Genomic DNA, 13161 nt, shown 5'->3' with positions numbered 1-13161 from the left:
TTATTAAAGTTGGGTAATGGGTATGTTTCCTCATTCTACTGCTCTTTTCTATTTTTTTAAGTTTGACATTTTTGTGTAAGTTTGAAATTTCTCATAATAAAAATTTTTATTAAAAACTAAAAATTAGGGGCACCTGGTGGCTCAGTTGGTTAAGCATCTGCCTTTGGCTCAGGTCATGATCCTGGGGTCCTGGCACAGAGCTCCACATTGGGCTCCCTGCTCAGCGGGGAATATGCTTCTCCTTCTCCCTCTGCTGCTTCCCTCCACTGCCCGCCCCCCTTCTTGTCCACATATGCATGCACGCTATCTCTCAAATAAATAAAATCTTTTAAAAAACCTAAAAATTTTGGGGCACCTGGCTGGCTTAGTTGGAAAGGCATGTGACTCAAACTCACGATCTCAGGGTCGTGGCTTTGAGCCCCACAATGGGTATAGTGATTTCTAAAAAGCAAACTTTTTTTTTAACTAAAAATTAAGACTTTATACATTTTTTGTGTGTAATTTGCACATGCACAGAAAGTTTCTGGAAGGTCAAAACAACAAATTTTTTTTTTTTAAGATTTTTTTTTTTTTTTTTTTTTGACGGAGAGAGAGATCACAAGTAGGCAGAGAGGCGGGCAGAGAGAGAGGAAGGGAAGCAGGCTCCCTGCTGAGCAGATAGCCCCATGTGGGGCTCGATCCCAGGACTCCGGGATCATGACCTGAGCCGAAGGCAGAGGCTTTAACCCACTGAGCCACCCAGGTGCCCCTCAAAACAACAAATTATCAATAGAGATAACTCTTCCTTGCTGCCTCAGATAACCATTTTTACAGTTTTCATTTAGAGTTCTCAGGTTCTCAGAGTCCTGGACCCCAAGCATATTATTTAAGGTTTGTGGAGGGGGAAGAAGATGGCCGGGAGAACAACAGGGAAACAGCTGCTGCCCTGGTCCAGTAGGAACCAAAGAGGGCTGGGTTCAGACAGTAGTAGTGGGGATGGAGACAAGGGACTGATCAGGGAATTATTTTAGAGGTAGAATTCAGGATGCAAAGATCTGGCTGAGGGAGTGGGCATGGAGAAGGCATGATAGATGTGAGAGGCTGTAGGGATGAGGAAATGGAGTTGAAATACTCAAGTCCCAAGCTTGGGAGATGTTGAGAAGAAGCTTTAGGCTATGCCAAATTTAAATTCAAAGGCAAGTAGCTGGGTCTGAAAAAAACAAAAACAAAATAAGCTCAAGGATACAAAGAGCAGATCTGTAGTTGGGTTAGGGGAGAATGGGTGAAGGGGGCTGAAAGGTATTAACTTCCAGTTATAAGATAATCCTGGAGATGTACAGTATGGTAAGTAATATGCTGACTACAGTTACCAATACCGTACTGCATATTTGAAAGTTGCTGAGAGTAAATCTAAAGGTTCTCGTCACAAGAAAAAAGAAAGAAAGAAAGAAAGAAATATATATATTTAACTATGGAAGGTGATCCATGTTAATCAGACTTACTGAGGTGAATGTTCCCAAATGTATACAAATATCAAATCATTAGTTGTACACCTGAAACTAACATACCGTTACATGTTAATTATGCCTTAATTTAAAACAAGTTCTTTTTTAAATCCACAGTCAAGGTCATCAGAGCTGGCGGGCAAGGAAGAGAGGGTGGGGCTGGAGGTGAGGTGAGGCGAGGTTTGCTGCCCTTGCCCAGAAGAAAAGCGCTCTCAGAGGCAGATTTGGAGGCGCTCACGGAGACGATGAACCGTCCCGAGCACAGGACTGCACCTCATTACCGTGCAGGTTCTTTGCCTCCCTCGGTGCCCCCTTCCCACAGAGGGGAGAAAGCAGGGGTGGGGCCGGGGGTTGAAACGGTCCCTTCTCTTCTTCGAAGAGAGCGCCCCTTGGCGGGAGGGCCTGGTCTCAACGCACTCGACTGCCAGTCCCAGGAAGACCCAGCAATTCTGGCAGCAGACGGGCCTCGACATTTCCCTCCCTTGTAGCGCCCGGCGCCCCAGGCCGCTCGTCCGGAAAAGGGGTGCTCTGTTCTTCAGGGTCTGAGCAAGAAAGCCGGACGCCCAGGACAGCCTCCTCTCCCGAAGGTAGCGAGGCTGCGGGTAACACGAGAGGCGTTCGGTGGGAGCTCAGTCTGGAGTGTGCGCCGCCGGCTCTCGCGCCAGCCGGAAGTGCCTCCCCCTCGAAGCAAAGGACTTCCGTTGGGTCTGCAGGGTAGTCGGAATCAGCATGGCGGTCTCTTTGGCCGGGAAAAAAATCGTGTTTGTCACGGGGAACGCCAAGAAGCTGGAGGAGGTGCTGGGAGGGCGCGGGAGCCCGGCCAGTAGGCGGCTGGGGGGTAGCGTGTGGTAGGGTCCGCGGGGGATCGGGCGGAGAAGCGGCCTTCCGGGCGGAAGGGGCTGGAGAGGCAGACCCGGGCGTGTGGATAGGGTTGGGCCGCACTGAGTGAAACGACCGTGTGTGCGGAGTGGGGCTGGCCGGTGGTTGGCCTTAACAGAATTAGGGCATTGACAGAACCAGGCTCTCGAGCTCGGGAGCTGCGGGAGCCTCGGGAGCCAAAGGAGTGCCGGATCCTTAGTACCTAATCTATTAGGTTAGACCCCAAACCGGGACTCTTGACACCCCTCTCGAGCTGATCCAGACCCCGCTGCCGACCTAGGCGGGGCAGGGGCCAGACAGAGCGTGGAACAGGCAAGCAAACAGCCATCCACGCCCCACGGGGAAATGGGGATGATTTGGAAGGTCGGTTTCACAGCGCAATGGGGAGGAGAAGTGAAGACAATAGATCCAAAGTTCCTGCCTCTGGGAATTTTGTGGCCATTTGGTGAGAGTTCTGCAGGTGGATGGATAGCCTTTGGCTGCAAATAATAGAGACACACAGGGAGCTCATGTCAACCACCGGGAGGCTCTTCTGGGAATACAATGTTACGATATCTCACAAAACGAGGAGTCTCCTGAGGGCCTGTCTTGTCCTCGTAGTTCTCCGTGGATGCTCACCCCTTTCCTAGTAAACGTTTTTCTGCTTTTTTCGTTCCGGGTGGAGGGAGCAGTGAGCCTTCTGACATACATTAGCTCTCATTAGCCTTGCTTGGGTCAAAGGTTTGCCCCCTGCTCAGTTAGTCATGGCCAAGGAGGTGGGTCATGGTGCAGAATCAGGGTGACATCCACTAGATATGTTGAGGCATAGAGGTGGGACCCAGTCATTAGGGGACCGACCCTTCATTTGTCCACAGCATAGGGAATGATGCACTTCTGTGCTAGTACAGGGTGTCCTCAAGAGCAAGAGCCCTGTGCTGATAAAAAGTTTGGGATCCTAAGGCCAGGCCAGTCAAACAGACAAGTAGTGCCACCCTGGGGGATAGTGGGTGCCAGTTCCCAAGCCCATCTCTGTCTCTGGTTGAGAATGTGACTGCCTACGTTTTAAGAAGAGGCTAGAATGGCGAGAGGAGACTCACTGGAGAAGATGGACTTGAAGTTGGCTTAGGACAGGGTGTCTTCCCCCCCCCCTTTTCTTTTCTCCCCCACCCCCAGAACAGGGTATCTTAACTCTTCATCCCATAGCACTCCACTGGCAGGCTGATGAGGCCTATGGACCGTTTTGCAGGAAAAGATTTTTAAATGTACAAAGTAAAATACATAGGATCACAAAGGAAATTGATTCTGTCAAAGTGTAATTCTCAGTATCAATATTTGTGATCTAGTTAGCATACATTCTTTAATGCATTAAAGAATTCAGTCTACCTGTGTGTGTAGTTACCATAATTTTCAAATAGGATTGTAAATATTTTGAGAGCTCTGCTATAGCTCTAATGGGATGTGACAACATCTGTGATTTTAATAGGTTTAAAGGTCATAGGAACTGCTGATGCTATTTTGGTTTTCTATATTTACAATTAGCTAGGGGTTAGTGAAAATAAAGGCACTCCCCCTCCCGTCCCGGTTCACAGGCCTCTTGAATTCTGGGTAACCCCTGATGGAGGATTGCCAGAATAGGAGGTTACGTAGAGTTTTAGGGAGCAGGGAGAAGGGAAGAGGGCGTTCTGGGTCGGGGGATAACATCAACAGAGAGACCTGAAGTAGGAGGGGTAGGAGACTGAGGGGATGGGGGAGCTGGACCTGCTGGGAGTGGGACCCTGAAGTCTGGAGTGAGGCTCATGGGCCTGACTTACTAAGCTTTAGGGGGCCGGCAGAAGAGTTACCTGAAGAGAAAGGTGGGTGACAGCTTCTGTAGTAACCGGGAGTTTTTAACAAATGGTCATAAATATTCTTTCATTTTGGAACAGGTCATTCAGATTCTGGGCGATAAGTCTCCATGCACTTTGGTGGCACAGAAAATTGACCGTATGTCTGTTTCATTTTATTTTTGAAAGATGGTTTGATTTCCCTGTCTCCACTGTGACCTGTCTCTCTTTTTATGTATCTGTTTCTCCAATAAGTGCCGGAGTACCAGGGAGAGCCTGATGAGATTTCCATACAGAAGTGTCAGGAGGCAGCTCGCCAGGTGCTTGCCCCTCACATGTCCCAAACTTGCTTCTCTGGTCCTGGGGGCTCCTGGGGGCTGTGCCTTCTGGGCTGAAGGAGAGAATAATAGGGTGGGCACAGCTGGTCATAACTTCAAGAACCTACCCAGGCCTAGCTAGACTGGGTAAGTTCATGTTAGTCCAGGAATACTACCTTTCTTTCTCAGCCTTACTGCATAAACCAGACACACATAGGCATGCACACACATACACATATGCACACACTTGTCTCCGATTTTCAAATGCCTACATTACATTGCCTGTGCTCTCCCCCCAGACAGCTCCCCCTGCACTCACACATCTCTGTGGAATTGGAAAAGAACACTTTCTGGAGAGTCAGGCTGTCTGAGTGTGAATCCCACCTCTCTGGTTGCTGTGCCTGGAGTAAGCTTTACAACCTGCCAAATTTTTGGTATTCCTATCTCTCAAATGAAGATAAGAGATTAGCCAGGGGCTGTTTCCTACAGCTGTTAACTGCTGCAGCTGTAGATCCCAACTAGCTGAGGGCCTGGCCTCAGTCTGGGTGGCCTGGGAATTGGGGTTAGGGACAGGGCCTACTACTCCTGGTCACAGGTCTCGGGGCTTTGATTCCATGTCTTACAGGTACAGGGGCCTGTACTGGTGGAGGACACCTGTCTGTGCTTCAATGCCCTCGGAGGCCTCCCTGGCCCCTACATGTGAGTGCTCCCCCACCCCCTTGCAGGGCCCTGGCCACAGAATCACCTGAACTTCAAAATGATTGGTTACCTGATATTGTGGATCATTCACTATCTTGGTGTCAGTCCCAATATTTCACATGGTCCTGAGGAAGGATTAGGGATGGGGGAGAGGCATACCTTTCTTTCTTTTGTGAAGGGTGAGAATGTGGTTGTGTAAGAGGAGATGGGCCAGGGGAATCCACCTGCTGGAGAGGTACATTCGTGGCAGATCAGTTTCAGGAAAAAGGAAATAAGGAAGGTGAGATCTGAAAATGGATTTCCTTAAATCTATTCAGTGCCCTGGACACCCTCAGATGGCCTTTGTGTATCTCCAGGGTACACGTACCCCACTTTGAATGCTCCTTGCAGGGGCTGGAGGGCATATGGACAAAGTTGCTTCTGCTGGGTGTTGGATACGTTTTTCTTGAACTTCTGGATTACCTATATGTTTGCTAAGGCACCAGCACCCGTATATGTTGCTCCATATCCTCACCAGCACTGAATATTAGGACTTTAATGATTTGCAACGTGGGGAATGTGAAATGTTAACCGCATTTGGATTGAATTTGCATTTTCCTTTTTTTTTTTTTTTCTTTTTAAGATTTTTTTATGTATTTGAGAGAGCTAGAGCCCAAGTGGTGGGGTAGGGGGTGGGCAAAGGGAGAGGGAGAAGCAGACTTTCTGCTGAGCAAGGAGTGATGTGGGGCTTGATCCCAGGACCCTGGGACTATGACCTGAGCTGAAGGTAGCTGCTTAACTGATTGAGCCACCTAGGCACCCCTGAATTTGCATTTTTCTAATTACCAATGAGGTTGAGGCCTTCATAGGTTTTATTGATGCTTCTGTGCATTGCCTGTTTACCTCTATCCTTCTTCCTATTGGATTAGTCCTCTTGATTTTGAGTCAAGACATTATTTATCATGCCCCCTGCCTGTCCTGGGGCTCTAATCCTGTGGGTGGGGTAAGAAGGGTGGGAAGGGCACAGACCAGAGAAGATGTTAGGAAGATCCTTCTGTACCTGGTGTCTGACTCATCTTCATTTCTCTTGCAGAAAATGGTTTCTGGAGAAGTTAAAGCCTGAAGGTATTAATCTATTTTATCTCTTAATCTGTTGGGAATGGAAAATCCGGAGGTGGTCCAGGGGAGGGGTTCCAGCTAGTAATCAGGAATCTCCCCACCATGGAGCCTGTGTTCACCTCAGCTTTCGCATCTGTAACCTGTGGCTTGGACTTTCCCTGCACACCCGGCTCCAGGGAGTGCTGAGATGCGGGAAGAGTGGATGGGAAGGGTGGAAGGGACTGTGAGATTGAGAGACACAGGGGCTGCTGTTGATTCCGGCTGAGAGGTTTGGCCCCACTGACTCCTGGCCTGTCCTCGCCTCAGCCAGGGCCTGGCCTGGAGGCTTGGGGGACCGGCTGCCTCTCTTGGAGCGCTGGCAGTGCATACCCTATCACAGTTGTGGGCCAGAATGTTCCCTCCTTAGGTCCTTCTAAAAACACTTCCAATTATGGAGCATTTCAGAAACGTACAGTAGTAGAATAGAATAACGAGCTCCATGTCCCCATCATCCAATTTCCAGGGTATTAACCTGGATAAGGTATAAACCTATTTGATGACATGTATAAGCTCCCCCAAATCTGGTGGCTCCCCCTCCAGGGCCTCAGGGCTGGGGAGTGAGGCTGGGAACTGAGCTGCGCAGAGATCACTGCACTCCCCCTTCCCTCCCACCGCAGGTCTCTACCAGCTCCTGGCTGGTTTCGATGACAAGTCTGCCTATGCGCTCTGCACTTTCGCACTCAGCACGGGGAACCCCAGCGAGCCAGTTCGCCTGTTCAGGGGCCGAACCTCGGTGCGTATTCACGCTACTTTCCCCGTGGGCCGCCAGAGGGCGCTGTGGCTCGAGCCAATGGCCCAGAGTCTAAGGCAGGAGGGTGGTGGGAAGGGCTCATGGCCAGTTAATTTCCCACAGCTTTGCCCAGACATGCCCCTGGGTCTCACAGCTAGGAGTGCTGTCCATCCTGAAATCTCTTTGACCTCTGAGGCTCGTGTTTTAGGGATACACAGGGGCTCATGGCCTTTGAGGCCTGCATGGGGTCCCCTCCGAAGAAGCAGATGCGCAAGCTGAAGGTGACATGGACAGCCCAGATTTCTTCCAGCTCTGTCCCTTTCTAAATGCTGAGGCTATGGCTTCCCTTGAACATCTCACATCCTTTCCAACTTCACATGTTCCTGTAGAATCTTACTTTTCCCCAGCTGCCCTTCAACACAGCCATGCCAGCCTATCAGACCCTTGGGTTTAGCTGCTTCTCATAGGGTACAGACCACCCTCAGAGCTGACCTCCCCCGCCAGCGCAGCCATTCCCTCCTTGTGTCGGGACGGTGCCTTCTGGCCCATCACTCCTCTGCCAATGCCTTCTGCTCGTGATAAAATCCAGAGTAGCCCACAGAGCCCTTCCCCAGAGGCTCCTTTGGGGGATGCCCACAGACATTTCGTGATGCCCTGCCTTGTTAATTTTTTTTAAATAGTTGTTAAAAAAAAACATAAAAATCACCATCTCCACCGTTTTTAGGTGTTTGGTACAGTGGTATTAACTCTGTGCATTGCTGTGCCGTAGATCTTGAACTTTTCATCCTGCAAAATTGAAACTGTACCCATTGAACAAAAACTCCCCCTTTCCCCTCCCCACCAACCCCCCCTGGCAACTGCTATTCCACTCTTGTTTCTAAGAGTTTGGCAACTTCAGACCCGTTATATAAGTGGAATCCTGCATACAGTGTTTGTCTTTTTGTGGCTGGCTTATTTCTTAGCATAATGCCCTCCAAGGATCATTTGTGTGGCCGCAAGTGACAGAATTCCTCCTTTATTTATTTAACATATAATGTATTATTTGCCCCAGGGGTACAGGTCTGAATTGTCAGGCTTACACATTCACAGCACTCACCATAGCACATACCCTCCCCAATATCCATCACCCAGCCACCCTATCCCTCCCCTCCCACCCCCCAACAACCCTCAGTTTGTTTTGTGAGATTAAGAGTCTCTCATGATTTGTCTCCCTCCCGATCCCATCTTGTTTCATTTTTCTTCCCCTACCCCCCAAACCCCCCACCCGGCCTCTCAAATTCTTCATATCCGAGAGAATTCCTCCTTTTTATTGCAGCTGAATAATATCCATTGTGGGTATTTGCACATTTGTTTTGTCCATTTATCTGTCGATGGGCACTTAGACTTCTTCCATGTTTGGCTGCTGTGAATAATGTTGCTACAAACACAGATGTTCCAATATCTGTTGAGATCTTGTGTTTGGTTCTTTGGGATATTTACGCAGAACCAGGATGGCTGGATCGTAATTGCCGGGTTACATTTTTAAAATTAATTCTAGTTGTCTGCCCCTATCACAGAAATGTTCTCTAAAAAATCAGAAGTGTGAACAAGCATATTCCCTGCTGATGGGGCGCAGTCACTGGGGTGACCCACGATTGGGGTCCCCGCTACTCCCGATTGTCTCCCCCACTTCAAGCACCTTGTTGCTTGCAGGCCTCTATGTTACCTGAGGTGGCTTTGTTTCTCCTTGTTTCGTTTTCACTCAAACTTTCCAGACCCAGTCATGTCCTTTCAACAACGCATATGCCGAGCCCGTCCCCATCTTGGGTCCCAACACCAGCTGTGTCCTCCACCTGGAATGTTTTTGCCCATCACTTTACGTGGCCACATTGTCTGCTCCCTGAGCTCCCCATCTAGGCCCCTCCATCCTGTTATCCTTGAGCCCAGCTCCCTGTTTGTTCCTTCTAAGGCACTTTGCATTTTGTAATCATTCATTTGTTTACTGGTGTAAAGCCTGTTTTGCTTAAGACATCCATTTGACGAGGGCAAGGCTGGGTCTGCTATGGCTCCAGGGCTGAGAACACTACCGGCCCCACTGTAGATGTTCAAAAACCATTTGTGCAAGGTTCACAGTGGCTCAGGAATGGGTCTTGGACCCGTAGCTCCCCACCAGCACTGGTGGAATCTGCCTTTGGTCTGAAAAACTTAGCCATTATGTGGCTAATCCCCACTTTCTACCATTTTCCTCATATTTTTTTTATTTCTCAAGAGATTTTATTTATTTATTTGAGAGAGAGCAGCTGCACAGGAGCAGAGGGAGGGGGAAAAGCAGACTCCCTGTTGAGACATGGGGCTCAAACTGGGACCCTGGGATCATGACCTGAGCTGAAGGCAGATGCTTAACCAGCTGAGCCACCCAGGCCCCCCTCCCTTGTATTTTTTAATTTATTAATTTTTAATCCTCATGGCAACATGACATGGTGCTGAGTTAAATTGATTCTCTTTGTAACATTTTTCTATTGGAATTTGCCTGTTGTAGTCAAGAGTTACTGAGCTCATTTATGTATTGAACAATGTGCAAAGTAATTTCTGTTTCTTCATTCAATTGTTAGAGCCTCCTTTGTAGTTTGAGAAATGCAGCAATTTATTTCACTTAACGTAATGAAAATGAGTAGCAGTCCTAGGGCTTGTCTGCATAGTCCAGGATCTCATACCTTCCTAGTCAGAGAAAATGTTTCCTGTCAGTTTTTCCATTGACGCTCTTCAGTGAGGTCACAGTTTGTCAGAGAGAGAAGGAGAGTGGCCCCAGAGGTATCAGTGGGCTGATAAGGTTTGTGGTTCCTGTGTGTGTGTGTGTGTGTGTGTGTGTGTGTGTGTGTGTGAAGGGAGAGTGGTCCCATATGTACTTATGGGATTCATAATACCAATTATGTATTCAGCAAACATTTGCAGGTACCACAGACTTCTTGAAGCCATATTTTTTTTTAATAAGTACTTTTTTTAAAAAAAGATTTTGTTTGACACAGAGAGAGAGATCATAAGTAGGCAGAGAGGCAGGCAGAGAGAGAGGGGGAAACTGGCTCCCGGCTGAGCAGAGAGCCCCAACACGGGGCTCGATCCCAGGACCCTGAGACCATGACCTGAGCCGAAGGCAGAGGCTTAACCCACTGAGCCACCGAGGTGCCCTAAAGCCAATTATTTTGAATAAATGGGACTTAACCAAATACATAAACTAGTCAGACTCAAACTGGCTACCCTTCCCTTGCTAGGGCATCTCCTCTGTGCCCAGTGATACACCTATCCCCTCTTTTCCCTGGCAGGGTCAGATCGTGGCGCCCCGAGGCTGCCGAGACTTTGGCTGGGATCCCTGCTTTCAGCCTGATGGATATGAGCAGACGTAAGGAGCCCTATTTCCTTCCGGGGATGTGGCGTTGGAATGGCCACAGTCCGGGTTGGGCCGGCACCCTGCCCCAGGGCAGGCATGCGGACATGGGCCGGCCGGCTGTCGGCTGCTGCCCCAGCTAAAGGCAGTTCTGCTGGGCTGGACGCGAGGAATCTGAGTGGGATGATCTCCAGGGTAGGAGGCAGCCAGGCGGCGCCGGGAGTTCTGGGCCCTCGGGCTGCAGCTCCCCGCAGAGCCGCTGTGTGACTTGGGCGCCTTCCCCCTCTACCCTTGGCTTGTCCTATATGAACCTGACAGTTTGGTGGGATCATCTGACTTTCCCATGGAGTTTGGAAAAATGTTAATATTTCCAGCCTTTGGGGGGGCATGAAACCCCCACAGCGCCAAGTGTTCTCATTACTTGCCCCTGACCCCTCGCACCCCCCCCCCCCATTTGCAGTGAACATGTTGACCGTTATTGGAATCAAGTGTGCTAGGCTAAAGGGGCCCTTAGGGAGTGTGGCCTGAAGCCTCCCAGTAGCCAGACAGGGCTGAGGACGATATGAAACAGCACCATCCAAGAATGCAAGATAGAGAAATGCTCTTTTTCCACTGTTCGAGCCAACTTGTAGCTATCTAGTATGACTTCGGAACTGAAAATAGTCTTAGTCAACGACGGTTAATTTCCATGTACATGGCCACTTGCGGCTAGTGGCCACAGCATGGACAGCACGGATCTACAGCACCCAGGTGGGGTGTGGGTCCTCACTGGAGCCCTGACTCGGAGGAGAGGCCACTAGCCAGCTGTCCCATGCCACCCCCACAGTACAGGAGAGGAGACTCTCGTGTTTGCTCTGTCAGGCCCCACTGCTTCCTGTCAACAGATGACAAAGCTGATCAAACACGCAGCTCATCCCTCTGTCCCCGGCTTCCCCTAGCGACTTTTGGACACACTTGGGCGAGTCTGACATCCTTCCACACTCGTTAATATGGGTTTCCATTTCCAGGGGAATTAAAAACTCTCTGGCTTTTTAAAAATTAACTCTGGCTGCTGGGAGCTGGTGCCCCCATCACCCTTTCCTGGCGACTCCTTGAGCTCTGGGCTCCAGGATGGGTGAGGGATGTGTACCCCCAAATCTGGGCTCCTCTGAGCTGCTGTTGTCACCCCTTAGGTATGCAGAGATGCCCAAAGCTGAGAAGAACACCATCTCCCATCGCTTCCGGGCCTTGCTTGAGCTGCAGAAATACCTCGGCAGCCTCGATGCCCCAGTAGTTGGTGATGATCGCCCTGGCCGGGGAACTGGGGAAGGCTAGCCTGCCGCCTCCACCATCAGACAGGCAGCCCTCCAAATACTGCCTTCCTGGTCTCCACTTCCTAGAGGGGGTTGAGACAGCCTCACCAGCCCTGTTTGGAGGAGCAGCTGGCTCTGCTTGGAGGAACTTGGGGCCCTTGGGGATTCAGTGGTCCCTCCTACAGCCTCCTGGCCTGGGATCCTGAAAGGACTTGGATGTTAAAACTGGCCATGGTGGGTCCGAGGGCTTGGGCAGAACCACACACAAATCGCCCTCGACATTTTTGAAATGGCAGAAATAAAAATACTGGAAGGCACTTGCCTCCAGAATAAACTGGATATATCAGCTTTGAAACCTACCCCGGGCAGTTGTCCGTCCCCTGAATCTCTTTTGGTAGGAGCAGGAGACCTCGAAGCTCGGGGGGCGAGGGTGGGATGAGGGTAGCAGCTGTAGTTGTTCACGTGACCGTGCTCACTGGAGTATCAAATCTTTCCTCTCGTCCTTCAAGTCTCAGCTTGTGAGCTGACCTTGTCCATGCCATACCCATGCTGCCCACCACCCAGGGAGGGAGGCCACCCCCCAGCTGGCCTCCGTGGTGTTTGCCAGGTTGCCAGGTGGGCAGTGCAGATGCAGAGTGCTTTAGCTGTATTTCAGTGTAACATCAGAGCAACTAAAGTGTTGGGGCGGGGTTTTGTTTTTGTTTCGTTTTGTTTTTTTTCTTTTTTGAGAGACAGAATGAGTGGCAGGGAAGGATAGAGGGAGAGAAAGAATCTTAAGCAGGTGCCACGCCCAATGCTGTGCTGGGCGTGGGGTTTGATCTCAGAGCCCTGAGATCATGACCTGAGCCGAAATCAAGAGTTGGACCCCTAACCGACTGAGCTTACAGGTGCCCCTAAAATGTTGGTTCTTTTTTTTTTTTTTTTTTTTTTTAAGATTTTGTTTGTTTATTTGACAGAGATCACAAGTAGGCAGAGAGGCAGGCAGAGAGGGAGGAAGGGAAGCAGGCTCCCTGCTGAGCAGGGAACCCAATGCGGGGCTCGATCCCAGGACCCCGGAACCAGGACCTGAGCTGAAGGCAGAGGCTTTAACCCACTGAGCCACCCAGGTGCTCCCCTAAAATGTTGGTTCTTTTTTTTTTTCTTTTAAGATTTTATTTATTTGTTAGAGAGAGAGAGAGCATGAGCACTAGGCAGACAGAGTGGTAGGCAGAGGCAGAGGGAGAAGCAGGCTCCCCGCTGAGCAAGGAGCCCAATGTGGGACTCCATCCCAGGACGCTGGGATCATGACCTGAGCCAAAAGGCAGCTGCTTAACCAACTGAACCACCCAGGTGTCCCTAAAATGTTGGTTCTTAATGATGATGCCAGGTCCGTTTTTATGGCAGGGACAGGGCATGGAGTCTCCACCCGAGTTGAGAGGACACAACATGGTTCAGCCTGGGACCTCCAGGCCCCGCAGGAA

The 13161-nt window shown here is 50.0% G+C and overlaps 1 protein-coding gene across 2 annotated transcripts; it reads left to right on the top strand.

The window, feature by feature from the left end:
• Nucleotides 1–2073: 2073 nt before the first annotated feature.
• Nucleotides 2074–12060, top strand: ITPA (inosine triphosphatase). Of its 2 annotated transcripts, none has more exons than XM_047746362.1 (8): nt 2074–2279; nt 4268–4325; nt 4421–4485; nt 5108–5181; nt 6254–6285; nt 6936–7051; nt 10348–10424; nt 11241–11559. In XM_047746362.1, the coding sequence occupies exons 1-8, from the start codon at nt 2214–2216 to the stop codon at nt 11395–11397; spliced, it is 645 nt and encodes a 214-aa protein (XP_047602318.1). In that variant the 5' UTR covers nt 2074–2213; the 3' UTR covers nt 11398–11559. The 2 variants fall into 2 exon arrangements, with proteins under 2 accessions (XP_047602318.1, XP_047602317.1); XM_047746361.1 differs by lacking the exon at nt 11241–11559 and adding an exon at nt 11582–12060 and having other exon boundaries at nt 2112–2279.
• Nucleotides 12061–13161: the final 1101 nt, after the last annotated feature.

This window comes from Lutra lutra, chromosome 9, assembly GCF_902655055.1.
Source record: "Lutra lutra chromosome 9, mLutLut1.2, whole genome shotgun sequence".
NCBI classification, from domain to species: Eukaryota; Metazoa; Chordata; class Mammalia; order Carnivora; family Mustelidae; genus Lutra; species Lutra lutra.
Note: the sequence above shows the minus strand (reverse complement) of the source record. Positions and strands in the feature narration are given on the sequence as shown.